The sequence below is a fragment of the Hyperolius riggenbachi genome, chromosome 2, assembly GCF_040937935.1.
Source record: "Hyperolius riggenbachi isolate aHypRig1 chromosome 2, aHypRig1.pri, whole genome shotgun sequence".
Classification (NCBI taxonomy): Eukaryota; Metazoa; Chordata; class Amphibia; order Anura; family Hyperoliidae; genus Hyperolius; species Hyperolius riggenbachi.
Genome location: NC_090647.1, coordinates 329,510,746 through 329,534,191, shown reverse-complemented (window position 1 = coordinate 329,534,191; position 23,446 = coordinate 329,510,746). Strand labels below are relative to the sequence as shown.

General features: G+C 39.7%; 1 protein-coding gene across 2 annotated transcripts in view; it reads left to right on the top strand.

Moving 5' to 3' along the window:
• The window catches only part of NECTIN3 (nectin cell adhesion molecule 3), a 156,116-nt gene that overhangs the window by 103,380 nt on the left and 29,290 nt on the right, over positions 1 to 23,446 (top strand). The window contains exons 6-7 of one of the 2 annotated variants that reach the window (XM_068269331.1): positions 11,430 to 12,003; positions 12,959 to 15,133. The exons of the other annotated variant lie outside the window; for it this stretch is intronic. Of the exons in view, the coding sequence (XP_068125432.1) occupies positions 11,430 to 12,003; positions 12,959 to 12,995 (611 nt within the window). The 3' untranslated portion in view covers positions 12,996 to 15,133. Of the gene's footprint in view, positions 1 to 11,429; positions 12,004 to 12,958; positions 15,134 to 23,446 lie in introns of those variants that run through there. 2 annotated transcript variants of the gene reach the window in all.

Here is a 23,446-nt window from a genome sequence, read left to right as displayed (position 1 = left end):
GAGTTCGGATCATATGCGTTTCCACCAAATGTTTCTATGGGGAACATGCACTTGTCCAAAAAAAATCATGTGTGTCGAGACATTTAGTTGGGCGGCATAATAATAATAATAATAAAACCAGCACTAGTAGCTGACAGTTCAAATCCCAGCTAAGGTGTGCTCATCAGACATAATTCACATATTCTGCACTAACACACAAATTATTTCCTTTAATTTGGTTTAATTTAGTTCACTACTAAGGTCCGTGGAAGTTAGAAAACCACATCCTGACTTTGGCACAGAAGAGTGTTTCCTGAATGGTGGTACCACTGTATTTGTTGAATTAGGAGCCTTTTACAGAAGGGCTGCATTTGCACCTCATATGTTTACGCACATGTAGTTTTGCACGTGGTAAGTTGCACATATCTGGTTGCAATTCAGTGTAGTTTAATGAAACAACACTAGCAACGTACAAATAAAAGCAGCATGCTTGTTTGTTTTTTAATGCAAATGAAAGAACAGATTAGATTTGAATCAGCACTCGCTAACTTCTAACTGGACCTCTCTCACATGTTTTCATATTTGGCCTGTCCATCAATCTGCCATTTTCTTGAGCTTGTCTCTCCCCATTCTTGGGAGGCTAATGGAGGAATGAGTCACAGCTTTAATTTTATAGTTTCAATAGTTAAAAACCTTCATGTTTAATTCAAAAGCTCTGTGAAATCACAGGACAGAGATAGATCCATTCTGGAAGTATTCCCAGTGGGAGAGGGGTGTAAAATGAGATAATCTTTAATGCACTCCCATTTGTAATTAAACTAGCATTTAATTCTGAGATAAAATTAGAATCACTGGTCTAAGAATACAAGTGAATATGTCACTGTCTTTTGGTCTCCATATTTAGCAGTGTATTAATGGTAAGCTTGCAAAATCATTTCTGATGCTGCATTTGTAAAATGCATTTGTAAAATTACAATGATTACCTTACAACAATATGAACATTTTTTTTTTTTTTTCGTGCGCTGATTCAACATCCATTTCCTGTTCTCAGTGTTCTTATGAAAATGTGCCAGCGTCTGTTGCTGATGTTACAAGATTCAAGTCTACTTAGGTGATCATAAGGTATTATGCAGTTAGGAAATGAAAATGACATATGCTAGCCTATAAAGCAAACCTTGGCCCTTAAACCCTGGATAAAAGTTAAAACTATACCCATTTCTAATGCAGGACAATCAGGGAGGCCAACAATGTTTACTATGATCCAAGACCATTTATTTCTCATTATATAAAAGCCATCTAAAAATACCACCATAGCATATGTATCCCAAATTCTGCCTAAAGTTAAGTGACATTAAAAACATCAAAAAGACATATCTGGAGCCCTAGAGCAAGAATTTTAATTAGTAACATTCAGTAAACCCTTTTTTTATATATATTTGGATGCTTAATTAAATCTTCCAGCTCTCATACAGTAACATGATGTCTACTTTTAATCGCAGACAGTAGTAGTAGCAGCCCAGTGCATTCTAGGGCTCTAATAATTCTACTTTACCCTCTTGTGTATATAACGACATTCTTACCCTCACAAGTTTAACTAACATTGGCTTATTAGTTCACTATATATTCTGGAAAAACTGCCTTTCTTTGCTCTCACCGGAAGGAATTACTCCCAGCTGTTGTGGAAGCATTTCCACCTCACTAGAATCTGACTATTCTCTCCACCATGCGCAATAAATGTGTCATTGAGGTTAATGGTTGCAAAGTGATGCAATACATTTTGCTTCCTGCTTTGTGCAGACTTGAATGAATGACAGAAGCGGACAAATTAAAATCCAAGTACCTTCTACATCTTAGAAAAGCACTGCTAGTGGGATCCAAGCCTTGCTCCTGGAACTTGATACAAATGAGCTTGACAAAAGTCAGAAATTATTTACAGAGCATCTATTAACAGTGGGATGCGAAAGTTTGGGCAACCTTGTTGCTCATCTTGATTTTCCTGTATAAATCGTTGGTTGTAACAGTAAAAATGTCAGTTAAATACATCATATAGGAGACGCACACAGTGATATTTGAGAAGTGAAATGAAGTTTATTGGATTTACAGAAAGTGTGCAATAATTGTTTAAATACAATTAGGCAGGTGCATAAATTTTCATTTTATTGATAACAAAACCTTTAAAACTAATTATTGGAAGTCAAATTGGCTTGGTAAGCTCAGTGACCCCTGCCCAAAATACGCAGGTGAATCCAATTATGAGAAAGAGTATTTAAGGGGGTCAGCTGTAAGTTTCCCTCTTCTTTTAATTTTCTCTGAATTTTTCTCTGAGTAGCAACATGGGGGTCTCAAAACAACTCTCAAATGACCTGAAGACAAAGATTGTTCGCCATCATGGTTTAGGGGAAGGCTACAGAAAGCTGTCTCAGAGATTTCAGCTGTCTGTTTCCACAGTTAGGAACATATTGAGGAAATGGAAGATCACAGACTCAGTTCAAGTTAATGCTTGAAGTGGCAGACCAAGACAAATCTCGGACAGACAGAAGCAACGAATGGTGAGAACAGTCAGAATCAACCCACAGACCAGCACCAAAGACCTACAACATCCTCTTGCTGCAGATGGAGTCACTGTGCACCATTCAACCATTCAGCGCACTTTACGCAAGGAGATGCTGTATGCGAGAGTGATGCGGAGGAAGCCTTTTCTCCGTCCACAAAAAGGTATGCTTAAAGGGAACCAGAGACAAAGCACCCTCATGTATTTTACCATATATATCAGTGGGAACATTAGAGAAAACATCTACCCTGCTCTTTCATTCTTCACTGTTCAGCTTGCTTCTTATCAGCCCTGATAAATTCCCCGACTGAGCATTGTCTGACTTTGCTCAGGAATCTGTATAGCTGAGTCTATCTTCTGTGATGTATTTTCAAGCCCAAACCTGCCCCCTTGTGGCTCTGCTATAATGACCCAGCTATAATGATTCCTGACCAAAGCTAGACTGAATGCTCAGTCGGGGATTTTATCAGGGCTGTAAGAAGCAAGCTGAACAGTGAAGAATGAAACAGAGAGCAGGGTAGGTGTTTTCTCTAATGTTCCCACTGATATATATGGTAAAATACATAAGGGTGCTTCGTCTCTGGTTCACTTTAAGCACATTTGGACAAGCCAGCTTAATTTTGGAATAAGGTGCTGTGGTCTGATGAAACTAAAATTGAGTTATTTGGGCATAACAAGGGGCGTTATGCATAGAGGAAAAAGAACACAGCATTCCAAGAAAAACACCTGCTACCTACAGTAAAATATGGTAGTGGTTCCATCATGCTGTGGGGCTGTGTGGCCAGTGCAGGGACTGGGAATCTTGTCAAAGTTCAGGGATGCATGGATTCCACTCAGTATCAGCAGATTCTGGAGACCAATGTCCAGGAATCAGTGAAAAAGCTGAAACTGCGCCGGGGCTGGATCTTTCAACAGGACAACGACCCTAAACGCTGCTCAAAATCCACTAAAGCATTCATGCAGAGGTACAAGTACAACATTTTGGAATGGCCATCTCAGCCCTCAGACCTGAATATAATTAATTAAAAATCTGTGGTGAGCGTTAAAGAGCACTGACCATGCTTGGAAGCCATCAAACCTGAATGAACTAGAGATGTTTTGTAAAGAGGAATGGTCCAAAATACCTTCAACCAGAATCCAGACTCTCATTGGAACCTACAGGAAGTGTTTAGAGGCTGTAATTTCTGCTGTCAGGCGTTTTGTTCGTTAAAAAAATATAAAATCAAAAATGTAATGCTTCTGAAAAAATGGGAGGAGCTAAAAATACAAACATACGCCTAACTGTTTGAGTTCGTTTTTCGAGGGTTTCTCACAGTACTGGTTTAAACATGTAAACGTAGACCAATTTGTAAAAATATCAATTTAATATCAAATAAATATAACAATATCTCAAAACAATATAAAATTGCACTTTTGATTCAAAACAAAACTCGTAAGGTTATTCCTATAATGACCAATGAGCTGGATAATACAATTTCAGTGATACAATCAAAATGTTATCATACGCATTTACCAATAACAAAAAGGCTTAAACCATTTAGCAGTCAATTCAAATACAGTGCAGAGCTATGACTCATCAAATATGGCCACCGGCCGTGTCAATCAATTTACCACAGGATTCCTGGAGACAAGATGGCTGAATCGATCAAAAACAAAATGGCTGCTATCAAAATCAAAATGGCTGATGTCAGCTATACCATTTAACTATGACAACTTTATGATGACTCAATTCATATAACGACTGGGCGTTGTCCCACAATTGATATGCAATCAACTATAAATGACAGGGATTGTACCCCTGTCTACACTTCAACCTCCGCTGGTCTGTGTTACTACACAGAGCAAGCGGGTAATATATATATATATAATTTTGGAATAAAATATCTATTGAGTCATCCTAAACTTTGCTAGGCGTGGCCTGCAAATGCTACGGCAAAATACCAAAGTATAAATGCTTAGAGGAGGCAGCTTTAAGTCTAGCTTTTATCCAAAACAAGTTATGGAATTCACAGCCAGCGATCATAGAACTATTGATTGTGTTTATCTAAAGAAAAATATACCCACTGTGAATGGGCTTTATCAAAAATACGGAGTAAGCAATTTCTGTGCACTGAAAGAGCTCACTCCCTTTGGCTATAAAATAATAAAAATAATTGTCAATAAATCAAACGTTCAGATATCTGTGCTGTGATAAGCCATATAGCTTAAAAAAAATGATTATTGATAGTTACCAATACGGAGTCTAGGGCGTGTTCCTTTGGGCGTCATCATTCAGATGGCCTGGATCCCTTATGTTCTGGTCTGCTCAGATCTGATCCCCCCGCATGATTCCTTTCATGATTCCTCCCTTGTTGAATGATCACTCTCTTCTTATTCTCATCACTACCTATAGTCCTGCCCAGAAGATCAAATCTTCCAGCCTATCACAAGGCAGTGGGAGTGAACAGTGGGAGTTCTCTGTAACTAATTTTTAACCCAAGTGCATTACTGGATTTCACCCTCGAGGGGTGCTGTTGGCTAACTAATCACATTCTTAATGGGATATTTGGAAAAACCTAAAGACAAAAATTATAGTGGCATATTTAAAAATCACCATGGATCTTTCCTTTTTTTTTCAGAATCAGAAACTTTATTTCGCCAAGCACGACTGGGTCGTGCCCGGAATTGGGCTTGGCATGTACAGGGTACTGATACACGATATACAGTGTTTATAACACATTATGCATGTTAGCAGAGTTTTTTATATTTCTATCCATTAATATAATTGTCTAAAATACAACAAGGATAAATATAACATTTCCATATCATTTTGGATATATTCATTCAAAGAATGTTGATATTAATACATATACAACGCCATAACATTTTATATATTCATTCTTAATTGTTATGCAATAATACAAATATGTGCTGTCTGTATTCTGAACCTAGATGGGGAATTGTAATATAACCTTATGTTTCTTTAAAGGGGAACTGAAGTAAGAGGTATACGGAGGCTGCCATATTTATTTCATTTTAATCAATACTAGTTGCCTGGCAGCCCTGCTGGTGTATTTCTCTGCAGTAGTATCTGAATAACACCAGAAACAAGCATGCAGCTAGTCTTGTCAGATCTGACTTTAAAGTCTGAAACACCTGATCTGCTGCATGCTTGTTCAGGGGCTATGGCTAATAGTATTAGAGGCAGAGGATTAGCAGGGCTGCCAGGCAACTGGTATTGCTTAAAAGGAAATAAACATGGCAGCCTCCGTATACCTTTTACTTCAGTTCCCCTTTAATATGAAAAATTGCTGACAGCAACTTCAGTATATTTCCTAAGTCTGGTTTTTGTGTCAGAAATTCAGTAACCTTTGGAAACACAAACATTGTGAAGAAACCCCATTCAATGCTTTCAAAACATTCAAAACAGCAAGGTTTGAGCAATTGTACACACATGCTAGTCCATTCTTAAACAAAAAAATCAGTTAAGACTGTCTCTGTTATTGTCACTTCTCTTGTTTGGCAATAGTTTGTACTTAAAACAAGGAATGGCCTGATTTCATTGTCCAGGCAAGGTGAATTGGATTATCCATTGCAAACAGCACAGCAGCTGACTGCCTGTTAGAGTGGGTCCACACTAGACCCGGTTGCAGGACGGACACTGCAGTCCGGATCAGGGGAAGTACCCACCGTACTGCAAACTGATGAAAGTGCATCAGTTTTGCATCAGTTTCCGTTCAGGTTTTTCCCTGACAGAAAACGTCTCCATCATTAGGAAGGAGTGGGAGGATTTTTTTGGGCCAATCATAAAGCTCAAGCTATCCGTTTTAACATCCGTTTTGTGCCTGTGGAGCTGGAGATGCGTTTTCTCATTACTTTCACTACCCCTGCGTGTATCCGTGGTCCTGATCCGTTGCGTGAAAATGCAGCAGATCCGGACCTTCCGTTCAGGTTTTGAAAACGGATCCCCGCAAACGCAGACGGATCCGTTTTTTACTTGGGTGAGGCTGGCTGCTATTTTCAACATTAGTATCCGGGACTCCGTTTTTCATCAGGTTTGAAAAACGCAGCCACGGATACTTTTCCGGACCTAGTGTGGACTGGCTCTTATTCATAGCTAACCTCACTTTAGAGACACAGCCTGTACAATTCAGCATTACATGTTATATTAAAATAGGCTATTCATTTCTTAATAATCAATGCACCTATATTAACCTATAATCAACATATATTAAAAGTATTTGTCTTCTGTACCTTAAGGGAAGGAAATATTAGATTTATTTCTATTTGATCATATACAGTTCAATTTATCGGAAAAACGATATTCCGCCATATGGACATCTCGACACTGCAAAAGGAGGATCTACTAAATATTGATTTCATTTCTTTTTTGTGGTGCCCAAATTTATGCACCTGCCTAATTTTTGTTTAAACAATTATTGCACACTTTCTGTAAATCCAGTAAACTTCATTTCACTTCTCAAATATCACCATGTGTGTCTCCTATATATTTAACTGACTTTTTTTTTTATCGTAACACCCAATAATTTATACAGGAAAATCATTCCGATTAACAAGGTTGCCCAAACTTTCGCATTGCACTGTATATACAGTAATAAGCATGCCAGGCTTACCGCACATCAAGGAAACACCCCACCACCGAGCGCGCGTTAGTTTCAGAGCTCTGCCTTGAGTCACTGGCTTGCAAGTTGGAATCAGCCGCACCCCTTTCAGGAACGTCATTCAGGCACTACCTAATTGTCTGGCAGAACGCCATGTGACCGCCATGTCATCACACCATCGTACAGGAAGCCAGCAGTATTGGTGGAGGAGCGGGGTCAGCTCCTCCACAAATTGTGTATGGGTTTTGCTATTGCTTGTGATGATGGAAATTACCTCATTCCTTGGTATTTAGGGTAACTGTTCTATGAAAACTGAGCTACATAAGATATGGGCCTGGTGCATTACAGATCATTACTGAAGTGATTCTCTGTAAAAAAACATTTGTGCCATGGGATAGTTTGTTCCTTTTTTCATATTATACTGTTTAAAGAGAATTGGTATTTACAGTCATTGTACTTGTTATTTTAGCTGGGAGGTAGTTGTAACTCACACCCCTGCCATGAATATCATGGATCAGTAGTCCATAACTCGTTAATGATAGAGCCAGTAGAACCAGCGCCAGACAGCACCAGTCGTAATTGTTTGTCCATTTTTTTTTTGTTTTGCCCATTAGATGATGTGTGGAAGTGTTCCCCAATAAATGCCTTCATGGTGTTTTCATATGGAAAACATGTTATTTGTACTATGAAAATGTAAAAACTACCAGCACTTTTAGCTTATTTTGTTTTTGAAAATAACAACTGTGTGTAGACTAACAGTCCTTGTGTCTTTGTAATTCTTACAATATATTTTTAATTTATTTTGTCTTTCTAACCTCCTTGTTATGGTAATATGTTTGATAATGATGATGGCTATCAAATATGTTTCACTATTTCTTTAGTGCACATATAAAATGTATAGGCATGTCTGACTTGGAAAAAGCATGCCTACACTTAAAATCCAGGCAATCATCAAACCGATTTTAATAAAAGACCTCCATGTAGTCTCCCAAATAAAATAAAAAAAAATCCCTAAATTACCCTGCTTTATTTAGTAGTGGGAATCCTTCATTGTTCTGGCAGCAAGTCATCTTCCGGCAGCAAGCATCTTCCCTCTTATTCCCATTCAGGCAAGACTGATGACCTCCAAACCAATGCATCAGTATATAAATGTGATATACAAGTTTATCACTCAAGTCAACTTGACTTAGAGCATGTAAAAGAAAGGAACAAACACAATTGAGAGCCCCAATAGTGTATTATTGATGATAAAGGAATGCCAAGGTAGCAGCAAATAGAAATATACTCACAAGTATGGGTTGCCAGGTTCAGGCAACCACTTAGAGCACTTATGGGGATAGTAGGCCTGTCCCCATTCAGGCTAAAAAGTCGTTCTCTGTAGAAGGAAAGAAGGGGTGTTCACCCATCCACCAGGTGGTTAACAATAATTGCAATGGAAACAGAGGCGCCAGCAGAGTAAAAATTGATCATAGGTAAGAACAGATAAAAGTTTGGGGGCAAGGATGGACTTACCTCCCCAAAAAACAAACATAACCACTATGTATGGTTTAAACAAGATTTAATTTGTACTCCAGAACAAATGCAACGCGTTTCGCAGGTCTCTAGCCTGCTTCCTCAGGCAATAATACAGATAGGAGTAACTCAGTTGTGTAGCCAAGTAGCACTGTATTTAGCTACACAGAGGCACTGTACTTGGCGACACAACTTTTGAGCTACTCCTATCTGTATTATTGCCTGAGGAAGGACTTTTTGTTCAAAAACAGTGTTTATCCTTACATAGAGCCGCCGCGCTATCTCCCACCGCTTATTTCAGCCAGTTTCTGACGCTGATTGTTAAATTAATTCCCCCCCCCCCCCCCCCCCCCACCGCCACTGTTATCGGAGGCTTTCGAGTGAAGCCTATGTCACTTCTACTAGTTACAATGTAATGATACATTGTATCCTATTAGCGTACAAAGGATCTTGTGGCCAAATAGTAAAATACACCTACTGACTTTTAGGGGGAAAAAAATAATATCTATGACGAGGGCATATAATTTTTTAAATATTGGGCTAAAAATTAGTGATGGATGTAACACAGAAAAAAATCACCTTTTATTTCCAAATAAAATATTGTCACCATACATTATACTATTTTAACGTTGCAATAACTGGGACAAATGGGCAAATAAAATGTGTGGATTTTAATTATGGTAGCATGAATTATTTTAAAACTATAATGGCTGAAAACTGAAAAATAATGAAGTTTTTTTTTTTTAAATAATGCATTTAGAATAAAATAATTCTTAGCATAATGTACCACCCAAAGAAAGCCTAATTGGTGGCGGAAAAAAACAAGGTATAGATCATTTTGTTGTGATAAGTAGTGATAAAGTTTTTGGGGAATGAATAGGAGGAGCGCTGACAGCTGAAAATTCCTCTCATCCATAAGGTGAAAAATACCCGCAGGCTGAAATGGTTAAAATAGTCAACAGGCATGATTGTAGTCACATTATGTTGGATTTCGCTACAGTTTTTTATCAACCACCGGTTGTACAAAAGCTCCAGATTTTACCAGCAGATGGCTCTAAATGTGTAAAATATACGTTAGCTCCTCCATCCTGTTTCATGAGGTTCATCAATATGTTCCAGGTCCTGAACTCTACGTTAAATTCTTACATGTAAGCATATAGAACTTACATATAACACCTAATACAAAATAACAATCTAGCCATAAGGAGTGTGTTGTAGTCCTTATGTCAGTTTTTCTTCAGTGTAGGTTAGAGAAAATAATAGAATTTACATATCACAACGAATACATATAAAATGGAAATCTCACAATATAGTCCATTGTAGTCCTTATGTAATTTTTCTTCAGAGTAGGTTAGAGGACATATTATGAGGCTTCAGTATTGCCTATAATCCACTTATTGTAAAATGAGAGATCCATCTAAGTAATTTTATCTTTCTTATTATGTATTTCTGAATAATCTGATATAATTTCACTTATTTCGGACATGTGTGAATGGGTCCAAGCTATAACTTAGGAAAGAATGGACTCCATTCTACATGTTTGTTGCCATGCACTCTGGGAAGCAGTCTGACAGCAGGCCTAGTGTGAACAGACCCTTAGTAAGTACAGATTTTAATAATAGTGACACTTGACAGGAAGTGCTTTTTTGCTCAGGGAAAGATGAAGGACTTGAAAGGGAGTTCATTTTTCTTAGAAAAAGCTTGCAGTTTCAAAACAGAGATTTCTTCCTTGCTAAATTGGCCCTTCCGTTACAATACAGCTGAGTCAGCTGGACAAATTGGTGCTCATGATAGATGTACATGAATGATTGCTACTTACTGAGACTTCTGCCAGCTTGGTAAACCAGCACTCGCAGAAGCTTGTGCAGATTTTTTTTGAATGGGAATTAAAGCTAAACTAAATAATGGCAACAAAATCAATTTTGGGTTTGTCCCCAATAGGTTTTCTTAGTTTATAAAATGGATAGTCTAAAAGCTCAACAGTAAGAATGAAATATTTCACCATCCTTTTAGAAAAAGTTCCCACACAAAGATCAAAGCAGTTCCCTTGTGTGTCTTCTTATTACTCTTCAAACCTTTTCCACATGGATCCTTCTTAAACGGGAGAGAAAAATCTCACTGTGTGATATTGTACCAACTTTCAAACACTCTATTACCAACCCCGTTCTCTTTGGCCATGTTATACTTCCCACACCATCAATAAAGGAATAGGCTCACCAGAATTATTGACTAGCCACACTACAGACCAGCAATCCCGTTTATTGTAGATATGTGCTCTCCCCACTCTTCAGTGTTGCGTGGCTAGCCAATAATTCTGGCAGTATCCCCATGTTTGGGATCAGAGTACCAGTTTAGTGCACTGTAGGTCAGTTGAGCAGCACGCATACCACCCACCATTTTTTGTTTAAGTTTGCTTAGTAAGCTACTAATAGCCTTGTGTTTTCTTTGAAAAAATGACATAGCATATTTTGTAGCAGAGCGGAAGTGGCTGGCTGAAGGAATAACAGGGAGGAAGCAATTCTCCTTCCAATAACTTTCTCTAAAATGCACATCATATTTTTTTTGTCACCATTCAGCTGGGCTTTAACTGTTATAACCTTTACACCAAATTCCCTGTAATATTTTAAGGCCTAGAGAATCACTGGTATCAATGATAAAGTACATGTGCAAAATACCCAATTTGTTGCATTCTAAATGCTACTTTACATTGTCATTATCAACACTCAGTAACTAATAAATATTCATGTTGTTCTCTTTTCTCTGTCTGTGTCTACTTATTCCATTAGATCCTCCCGCTACTACTCCTTCTCCTACAAGTCCGCAGACCCATCCATCCATTGATGCAGACTTGGCAACAACTTCCAGAAAGTTCCATATTGCAGCTTCGACTATGGCAACCATGCAAGATGGAAATTTTGGTACCATGATTGGCAGCGTAGTAGGAGGTTGTTTGTTCTTGATCCTGGTTATTGTACTATTTGGCATTATCTATTATAGGCGGAAACAGACGTTTCGGGGTGATTATTTTACTAAGAGCTATATACCTCCATCTGACATGCAGAAGGAGTCTCAGATCGATGTTCTCCAGCCAGAAGATCTTGATCCATTTCCAGAAAACCTGAAAAAGGAGGTTGACATTAAAAGCAACGATCATATGTACAATGAGTATCTCCATGACGATGACCATGCCGACTGGAACCATATTGTTAGCTATAACCGATATCAAGAGCAATTTGACAGACCAGTCAATAACTATACTGAAAAAAACATCCCTATAGTTTCAGCATACAATCAAAACTTTGACAATGAAGACGACTTGGTCTCGCATGTGGACGGTTCTGTTATATCCAGAAGGGAGTGGTACGTGTAAAGACTGCTGCAATGGGACCGTATTGTGTATTCAGCTACATGATTGTCTTAGTTGCATCGTTTATTTTTATTTTTTTTTACACAACAATTTTTAAAAGTCTTGAAATTGGAGTGAAAGGACACCAAGTTTCTCAAACTTCTGCCCCATGTGGAATGTGTATATACGATTTTGTTTTGAACATTTTTGTTTGTTGAAACAGTAAGTCCTCCATCAGTGAAGGATGTATTTGATGGTCTGGTATTACTACGAGACCCATGTTATTACATGTGCTATAAAATACAGCAGCTAATAGCTTTCCAACCATAACCAGTTGGAAAGCTAAACTTTATTTGAATGCTATAGTACATCATACTAGTGCCGCTTGCACTATGTTATTTGTAGGCCTTAAAATTCATACAGTTACCTCAACACAACATTCAGTGTATTCATTGTAAAAACCAGACCCATGTCATTTTGATTTTCTTTTTGCTGTAGCTTAAAAAGGAAGAAAAAGAAAAAGAAAAACTGCTGCTAGAGACAAGTAAATCAATCTGCAAATTGGACAAATCTGATTCTTTCTGACTAATAGGGATTTTTGATAATTCTGCTGAAAATGTGTATGTAGGTTTCACTTTCTACAATGATTCCTGATTAGCAGAGTTAATGAGTTGTGCTGTTCCATGCACATCAGCCATTCTCCTTAAACATATTAATACAATTCAGATTATCGCTGTACACTGGAAATCATCAGATTTGCCCATTTGACAGAATGAGTCAGTAGTCTCTAATTGCTGCTATCAATTCAGTGTACAATCCTCAAATTGTATTTTTAGATAACTACATAATACAAAAAAAAATCTTAAATATTTACAATGCTTAATTGTACTCAAGGCCTCCATTTTATTTTTATAAGGTATTTTTAGCAGTTTTCTATATAATTTTTTTTTCTACTGCTCTGTGTGTCAGGCATTTCATTCAAGAAAATACCCGTTCAGTACTGTAGTATGCACTCTGAGGATAAGAAATCGTATTTATTTCTTCTGTAGATACATATCCTTTGACACTCTTTGGTAAGGAGTTGATTTAAAAGATGTATTTCTGATTTTTTGTTAATAGCCGCAGTGAGATTTCTCATCACTAGGAAGTACACATTGCTGTCTCCTCTGATCACTAGAAATATGTTGTATTCATGTTATCCTAAGACCATTTTCCAGCGTTTTGCACTAGACCATCCTGTTCCATTTGCAGAGTGGTGATTGTTGGAAATGTTGATGCCCTACTGACAAGTTGAAGTGCACCCGTCATGTACATTGTAAGAGTCAGCAATTATTCCCAGCTGAATCGGTATCTGCTAGAGTGCAGCTCATCACTTCACTAGACATAAGAGCTCAGGGAGTATTAGCTGTAGCTTGTTGCTGTCATCAGTTCCCTGTGAAATGAAACATGAATATTGCTACATCCCACAAAATAGCTGCCTTTTTGTGACGATGACAGGTGTTCTTTAAATGGTGTTTTGCTGCTTTTATTTTTATAGCGCACATATTCTGTAGGTACGCTTTGGTTTCATAATACACACATTCATTTTCCTCTTCTTTTTAAATAGAGCGGGAAAGGGTTAGGGGATCAGATTTTCATTATTTATATAGCCAATGTCATACAAATGACCTCTTCACTCATAAATTGATGCAGCTCCAAGACTTCTTCACAGCTGCTCTCACTCTCTGGAACCCTTTTCTTTACACTTTCTTCAACTCTTAAAGTGAAATTCCATTTTTGTTCATTAAAAAAAATTCCACCAATTCAAATGTTTAAATTGCAAGGTAATGTTTTTAACAATAATTCTTACTTTGATGCAACAACAAAGCCACCCTATATACTTGCTAACAAGACAAAGCTTAATAGGTGTGTTAGCTTGCAAAGTTCTGCAGGTTACTCCAGATTTATAGTGATCTTGCCCTTTGCAGCTAATTTCTCTTGCAATAATATGAGAGTGATGGGAATATCACTGGGCAGAGAGAACACAAAAAGTACTGATTTCAAAACTTCTGTTTGACTACATAGGCTCTTTGTTGTGTGCACAGCAGGCTAAAAACTGAAATCATCAGATTATAGTTAATAATGTTCACTTACATAAAAGAAAATCTTGTGCAGCACTGATATGTTGTAGTATTTTTTAAAGGAAGGTGGAATATCACTTTAAAGAGAGTACCAGAGCAAAAAATGAATTTAAAGTGAACCTCCCCATTAAATAGGTTCATAACACAGTATGCCGTTAGGGGGCCAGGGGGTGTACATTGCTTACCTATGAGGGGCTGCTCATGTAGTCCAGCCTCACTGTGATGGTCTCCATCACCACCACAGCTGGCCACACTTTAAAGAATCCTGCTGTACAGGAGCTCCGGGCCACAATGCATGCTGGGAGCTGCAGTACTCTATAGTACTCTATTTCATTACATCTCCTGCCAGGAGCTCCCAGCATGCATTGTGGCATGCATCTCCCAGTGACGAGGGTGACCATCACATGGAAGGGGGGGGGCTATACAAGCAGCCCCTCGTAGGTAAGCAGTGGCGCTCCCTCTAACCCTTGGCCCCCCAACGGCATACTGTGCTACAAACCTCCATTATGGGGAGGTTCATTTAAAAAAAATTTTTACTGGCTCTCCCTTCCCTTTTAAAGCCCAACTGTAGGAAATCTGTTGTATTTTAGTGTTGTTAATAAAGAGAGGGGTTAGTAAATCTTTGGGTCGTGTTACTGTTGTCAGTGCCCCCATCTGGGAGAGTGGGAGAGTTTCCTTATTTCCCATCCTGACATGAAGTGGACTGATTTCTCCAACTAGAACAGACACGGCACAAAACAAAACCTATTTGTAATGCAGGGATGAACTAAAAAATGAGAGCCAGCACATAATACTTGATGGTGGTTCTGACACTGGGACCAGCAGTGAGAGAAAATCTTACAAATGGGCTTTAATGCCTTCATATTGGCCTTCAAGCCTCACTTCTTCAAAATCACCTTCTTAACTTCCTCTGTGTCCTTAACCATTTACTATTTAGAAAGTCCTGTTTCATCCCCCCACATGTTCTACCCCGTGGCTTGATTACTTTGTTGTGCACTTTGCTCTAAAATTGAAAAATATGTTCCCCTGTGAAATATATAGATTTTACTTTGTAATTGATGTTTATGTACATATTAAAGGAGAACAATGTTTTAATGTTAAAAAATTGTTCAGCACTGTTCCTGTACAATGTTAAAGAGAACCCGAGGTGGGTTTGAAGAATATTATCTGCATACAGAGGATGGATCTGCCCATACAGCCCAGCCTCTGTTGCTATCCCAAACCCCCCTAAGGTCCCCCTGCACTCTGCAATCCCTCATAAATCACAGCCACGCTGCTGACAAACAGCTTGTCAGAGCTGGCTGTGTTTATCTCTATAGTATCAGTCTGCTGCTCTCCCCGCCTCCTGCAGAACTCCGGTCCCCGCCTGCATCCCTTCCCTCCATGCTGATTGGAGGGAAGGGACGGGGGCAGGGACCGGAGCTATGTAGGAGGCGGGGGAGCAGCTGAGACTGACACTACAGATGTAAACACAGCCTCACAGCACGGCTGTGATTTATGAGGGATTGCAGAGTGCAGGGGGACCTTAGTGGGGTTTGGGATAGCAACATAGGCTGGGCTGTATAGGCAGATCCAGCCTCTGTATGCAGATAACATTCTTTAAACACACCTCGGGTTCTCTTTAAAGGGTACCTAAACTGACCATGTGCAGGCAGCACCCACCAATCTTACTGGTACTAATGGCAAGGTAGCAATGCGTGTTACCACAGCAACACGTGAGTTGTCCCCCACTGCAGTTAGTATCAGTAACATTTCTGTGTACTGCCTGTGTGCGGCAGTTTTACTGCTACTTTGTGCATCAGGCCCATAATGAGATAACGTGTATGTACTGTCCCAAGCCTAAAAATAACAAACGCTGTGTTGCTTTTTTTTCTTTTTGCTCGCTGTAAGGGTTAATAATCCAAACTGTAAATTATACTTTTACTGCACCCAGGCTTGAGTTCAGCTGTTGCTTTACTCTTGCTGATAACCCATTACAGGCCATAAAGTACTTACATGGCAGAAAAACACACAGAATACAGGGAACCAGATATACAAAAAAAGGTCAGTAGTCCAAGATGGAAGGTGTAAAACACTAAAAACGATCATCATTCATCAGAGACGATAACAATTTTCAGATTATGTTTATAGCTTTTACACATAAAATTAGACTGTGGGATACCATTCTATTTAGGAGTAGGGCTATAGACACAATTATTTATCTCATCGGTTTATTTTCAGTTCATGTTTGCTTTGACAGATTTCCTTTAAATCGGGGACCTCCTGATGGGGGGATATGGTGTAGAGATGTGGGCATCATACTTAACAGCTGAACTCCAGGCAAACATTAAACAATCTGGTGATTTATTCATTAAAAACACACATTTTATATTAAGCTAGTGTTAGTGCCTGCGTCTGGCCCCTGCAATCCTCTTTTTATGCCCGGGGAGGAAGTAGACGTACAATGCTGACAGCTATTCACTGTGAGCTTTGACAGAGAGATCATTTTGTTCAATAAACAGCAGACATAATCATGTTGTAAAAAAAAAAATCTAAACATAATCTACAGCTCCTATATTAAAATTATTGAAAAGTGTGATTGAGTTTGAGGGAAATTTGATAGAAACTGTAATCCTGTTGGCTGGAAACATTGACTATTGACCAGACGTTGGCAGTGTGGTAAAACTGTGGTTTTCTACTGCACCAGGCAGTACAAAATGTCTCTGCTTTTTTTTTTTTTTTTTTTTATTCTGCTTTGAAAAATCACTTTAAATACAGTATATGTTTTCTGTTCTTCCAGTTTGGCCAAATGTGATTCTCTGTAAATCTGGGCTGTGGAGTCGGTACAAAAAATCATTCGACTGACTCCTCAGTTTATGAAACCTCTGACTCCAGGTACCCGGAATTGCTCCAATTCCTCTACTCCATAGCCCTGGTTTTAATGAGCTATTAATAGCCATTTTCCCCACAATCCTTCAGGGCAAAGGTGAGACGTAGCTCCTCCCAGGAACAGGAACAGACAGCACTTCCCCTATAAAAAAGTCACATGGTTAGTCCACCCTCAGTGCTGTTTGTTCCTGCGTCCAGGCAGGTCGGCATCTCCCCTCTGGGTGAAGCCTGTGTGCTGGGCTGCAGGTGGATCCTTCTGGGTGGCTGAGACTGTGGTACTGAGGCAGTCTGGCCGTGCGCCCCAGGCTGGATCTTTACTGGGGTTTGCCTACCTTTCTCTCCCGCTGCCAGGGAGAGCAAGAGTGGAAGGCGTGGGTTCCCCTTGGCGGCCTTGCGGCGGAGTGAGTAGGACGGAGGTAAGCCGGCGGCCATGTGCAGCGTGGAGCGCATTGCGGCCATTAGGACGCTTGGCCGCGTCCGGATGCGTACTTTCCGGCGGGTATGCCGAAGGTAACAATTTGTAGTGCCGGCTCATTACTCTCTCTGCAGCTTCCGGGCCGCCACTCATCCATTCGCGGCAGGCCAGGTATGTTTCAAGGGGAAGCTGCGCGGGCCTGTAGCACCGTTGCTCAGAGAGAGTTTGTCCTGCGCTGGATGTGTCAGCTGGAAGCATGTCAGACGCTGAGGATTGAGAGCAACCAGGCCGCCCAAAAGGTGAGATAATGGTTTCTCTTTCTGGGCTGATTGTGCTATATGTGTGAGCAGAGTTACATGCCTTGTTGTGTTGTTGTTTATGCCAATACTAAGGCTTCTGCTAAATCTGCTGCTGCTGCAGATAAGCATAGGCATCCTCCTAATGATGAAACATGCCCTTTGTGCAATTTTATGTTGCCCTATGCAAAAACTCTGTCAGTTGTGCATACAGAGGGTTGTAGGGGAGGAGCCGAGTCACTCTGTTCAGGATACATTAAATCCTTTAGAGAGGAGATTAATGCTTCATTGGAATCAATTAAGTCCTCATTATTGAATGCTAATCCATCCACTTCTCAGGTTGCTGTATTTGGAGTATCTGTGACTGAAGTTGATATTAGTCAGGCTGAGTTTGCAGCTAGTTCTGAGGATTCAGACGCTAGAGAAATAGAATCTGAATCTGTTTCAAAGTTTAAATTCTGTATTGAGGATGTGGTAGCTGTTTTGTTTATTCATAATCAATTATACAAAGCTGAAGGATCCACTTAATAGGTGGATGTTTATTTGAAAAGGTCTTGGGAGGCTAGGCTTTTACCTCTACGTGTGTGGCCACAACTTTGGAGCTGTGGATTATTCAGCTCAAAGCTAACATACTGGCTGGTGCACCTGGTTAGCAATTGTTGAGTTCTATTGCTATTCTCATTTAAACTGCTGCATAATTAGCAGATGCTTCTGCTGAAGCAATTAGGTTTACAGCCAGGCCCATTGCTCTAATGTTTCTCTTAGAGCCTTGTGGCTTAAAATATGGGATTGTAATATCTCATCCAAAAACAGGCTGTGGGGTGTCCCTCTTTCAGGTGAATTGTTGTTTGGTCCAGAGCTGGATTCAGCTCGAATAAAAATAAAAATTTTTGCTTAAACAGAAGACTGTGGTAACAATTTTTTCGGAAGCCAAGGAGTGATCAAAAGGATGCCTCTAAGGATCAAAGTAAAGGCAGGAGGTGGACTTTTGACAAGTCCAGAAAAGGGGGCTTTAAGTCTAAAGCTCTAGAGACCCAGTCAGAATCCCAATGACTCGTGTCAGGTGGTGGGAGGAAGGCTAAGATACTTTCTATTAGGTGGGCAAAAGTGGTAAAAAATCAATTTATTCGCCAGAGAATAATGTTTGGTTTCCAAATAGTTTGACCTTCCTCCACCATCAAGATTTGTGATCTCAAAGGCCCTAAGAGATCCCACTCTGTTCCAGAGATTTTGAGCATATTGCAGAACATGCTAAGACAGAATTAATAATAATATTATTGATTTATAAAGCGCCAACATATTCCGTGGAGCTGTACAAAGTAATGGAATTCATCCTGTGCCTGATTCTGAACCTAACAAACCTGAGTCGGTTTATGAAAAATTTTCGGATGGAATCAGTAAGAAAGTTATTGTTTCCAGAAGCCTTTATGGCATCTCTGGATCTAAGAGATGCATATTGGCATGCGCCGATTCACCAAAAATCACAAAAATTCCTAAGTTTTGCAGTGAGAATAAATGGGATGGTAGAACACTACCAGTTTGTTTGCCTCCTGTTTGGGATTACTTCTGCCCCAAGAATGTTCACAAAAATTCTGGGAGAAGCATTAATTCCGTTAAGGGAACAATCGATTTTAATCATTCCGTATTTAGACGACTTGCTTATTCTAGGAAGTTCAGCAGAACAGCTGAAAGGCCATTTGAATCTGGTATCGGAACATCTCCGATTCCTAGGTTGGATCATCAACCCAGAGAAGTCCTCTCTAATTCCAAGTCAGAGAACTCAGTTTCTTGGCATGCTAGTGGATTCAGTAAAACAGATGATTTTCCTTCCTCCCAGGAAGATTCTGAAGTGAAATCATTACAAGGGGAAGACAAAGTTTCCCTAAGAACGATTTTGTCGTTGTTTGGGTTAATGTCATCTACGATGGTGGCAGTTCCCTGGGCATTAGCGCATATCAGGAAGATACAGAGGTTCCTCCTAGATAATTGGGACGGTCGTCCACAAACATTAGATTTCAAAGTCAAAATCCCTCAAACTGTGTGTTGTCTCTGCAGCAGTGGTGGGAGGAATCCTACCTTGTGAAGGGCAGGCCTTGGAAGGGGCCTGTAGACAACGTAATAACTACGGATGCAAGCGCCTGGAGCTGAGGAGCTTATATAGCTCACAGAGCCTTTCAGGGGAAATGGACAAAATCAGAGTCTCAAAGGTTATCCAATTGAAAGGAATTAACAGTAGTAAGGCTGGCTTTATTTCAGGTGCAATCAATACTGTTGCAGTCCAATGTTCTGATCCAGTTGAACAACGTTACGGCAGTAGCGTTTATCAACAAACAGAGAGGCACGCGATTCCTGTTGTTGCAGGAGGAAGCGGAGGACATCTTGTTTTGGGCAGAAAAGAATGTGGCATCCTTGAGAGCTGTTCATCTCAAGGGAACACTCAATATAGATGCAGACAAACTGAACAGAAGCAGGATTCTGTCATCAGAATGGTCTCTAAACAAGGAGGTGTTTTCGCAGAAATCAGAAAACGATGGGGAACACCGTCAATCGATCTGTTTGCAACAGAAGACAATACTCAGATTCAGACTTTTTTCTCTCAATCCAAGAGATCAAAGCCGGGGGGTGAATGTGGTCATTCAAGAATAGAACTTTCCACTTCTGTATGCATTTCCTCCTCTCAATTTGATTCCGGCGGTCATCAGCAAATGGAGAGGTTGTCAAAATTGGATGATTTTGATAGCACCTTGGTGACCGAGAAAGAGTTGGTTTTCAGCTCTCAGGAGGTTAGCATCAAAAGACCCTTGGAGACTTCCTTGCAGGCCGGATCTACTGCTACAAGGGAACCTGTGGCATCCGCATCCAGGCAGATTGAATCTGTTAGTCTGGATCTTGAATTAGCCTTACTCAAAAAGTTGGGAGTATCTGAGAAGGCAGCCTCTACATTGGTTACTAGCTGTAAGGAAGTTACTAGGAGGATCTATCTGAAATACTGGAAGACTTTCCATCTTTGGTTATCTGGATCTGAGTTTGATAGCTTGTCAGTCCCAGCAGTCCTGGTTTCTCCAGGACAGTTGGGATAAAAATATTTCTGTGAGTACGCTTAAGGTGCAGATTGCTACCTTATCTGCTTTTTCAGGTATCCTCTTGTCTTCCTCTCCAATACTGAGATTTCGGAAGGCTCCATCTAGGAAACTGCCAGTTTACAAGCCATACGTTTCTCCTTGGGATTTATCGTTAGAATTAAAGGGGCTGTCCAAAGGTCCTTTTGAGCCGCTAGGGGACAGTTCTTTTAAATTTCTTACATTAAAGACGGTATTTTTTAGTAGCCATCACTACAGCCAGAAGGGTTAGTGAGCTACAGGCCTTGTCTATGAAAAGTCCTTATTTTCAGGATAGGTTAGTATTACAGACGGATCTAAAGTTTGGTCCAAAAGTTATGTCTAGGTTTCACAGGTCGCAGGATATTATTTTGCCTACCTTCTGTGTGAATCCAAGTTGTGGAAAAGAGAGGATTTTTCACTCATTAGATGTTAGAAGATGTGTTCTGGAATACTTGAACAGAGCTGCAGATGCCAGGAAGATAGATTCCTTATCTGTTTTATTTCAGGGAAAACTGTAGGTCAAAGAGCTTCTAAATCTACTATAGCTAATTGGGTTAGGTTAGCTATTATAGAAGCTTACAGAGTTATGGGAAGTGAGGCTTCTGCCTCATTTAAAGCGCATTTTACTAGAGCTAGGGCAGCTTCTTGGGATAATAATGCAGGGGCTTCGCCTGAGCAAATATGTAAGGCAGCAACGTGGTCAAGCTTTTCTACGTTCATCTGTCATTACCGAATTGATGCAATGTCTGCACACGACCAGGCGGTTGGTAGAAGCGTTCTCCAAGCATTGGTCCCACCCTGAGGTTGTATTACTTGTTAATCGTCTCACCTTTGCCCTGAAGGATTGTGGGGAAAAATCAGAGTTAGTACCTGCTAACGATGTTTTCAACAATCCTTCAGGGCAACGATCCCACCCGGGTGTTAATTGTCTGTGTCTGATAGTTGCACGGTTATGGGTTAGTGGAATGTTCACCTGTCGGGTACTTGGCTAAACGCACTGAGGGTGGACTAACCATGTGACTTTTTTATAGGGGAAGTGCTGTCTGTTCCTGTTCCTGGGAGGAGCTACGTCTCACCTTTGCCCTGAAGGATTGTTGAAAACATCGTTAGCAGGTACTAACTCTGATTTTCTATATATTCTATACCTCTTGCTGTGCTAACACAACTAAGCAAGTTCTTGTAGACTGAGTCTGTTGTTCCTCAGTGTGAGTTCATTACCTTGGAAACTGATAGACAAGATATGCGTCTTTAATTATCCCTCAGAATAATTTTCAGGCATTGAGCAGATTTCTGATAAAGGCACAGTCTGGACACTGAGTTTTGCTGCTGATAAATTTTGAAGGGAAAAACTTACATAGGTATAACTTATAACAACTGTTATTGTTAGTGGACTGTTATTTACAGTCCAAAGACTGGTCATGTAAATTCCCCTTCAATAATCTAAACTCATTGGACAGGGCAGGTTACAGATCTTTTGTCAAGTAAAAGAATCGACATACCTATTCTTAATTAATGTTAAAGCGAACCTAAACTCAGACCTTTATCTCTGCTCTAAAAGATCCACAACAGCGTAATAACCTTTAAAGAAAAAGGCCTCTTGTTTACAGCTGATACAAATCCTGCAATAAATCTGCAGTTTGTCTACTTCCTGGTTTCATGGAAGCAGACATATTGTTAACCTCCTGTACATACAAATTAGCTCTCTGCCATGGCAGTCAGCTGATACAGCTAAGGAATCAAATTACAACTAGTGATAAGTCACAGATGAGGGGGAATTAGACATTCTAAACTCTCTAAATACATACAGGGTGCATTTCTCTGTGTTTTCCTTCTATCCTGCGCAAGCGGTCACGTCCACTTCAATACTTTAAATCTGTATAGTACATGGGGGCTATTATTTAATCTTAAAAAAATGCGACTTAACTTGCTGCTGTTCTGATCTTCTGCCTTTGATGATTTCTGAATTACTTACAAGGAAGCTTAGCCATCAGGATTTTCAGCTTTTAGGCTGACTGCAGTAGCTGCATGCTTAGGTCAGGAGTCTGTCACTCCGCAGAAGAACCAACCAGCCTCCATATTCCCCGCACTACAGGTTTCCTCCATGTCTGGAAAAATTATGACTTATTGGTGATTTAATATATACAAATTTAAATGGTCAATGTTAACTTTTGGCAAAGAAACTGTTAGTCCCAAAACTTGGGCATAGGACAAAGAGACAACATAAGGGGGGCAACATAAGGGACAGCATAAAGGGAAAACAAATTTCCTGATAAATGTAGAAGGGAGTTTGCTGGGATGAGAGTAGTTAAGTTGTGGAAGATGTTCCACAAGGTAATAGTTGGTGATTGCTTTTAAAAGCACCCCTGGTATATGCTGAAGAAAAGTAAATGGTGATTTGCTGACCAAATTAAATATAGAAGTAATTTTTTTAAGATGTCTTTAACTAAGACTACCAAACTTTGGGGAATTTTACGATTGCATAGTTTTGTTAAATTCAGTGGAAAATTATGTTGCAAGCAATTATTTGTTCTTACTTTTTGGACCCAGTTTCTAATTAGTCTAAATATTTCATCGATTTGATTGAGTCATCATAAATCATGCCTTAATATATGACTGGCATATGGCTGCCTAACCAGTATCCTTAGTTGTGTACAGTC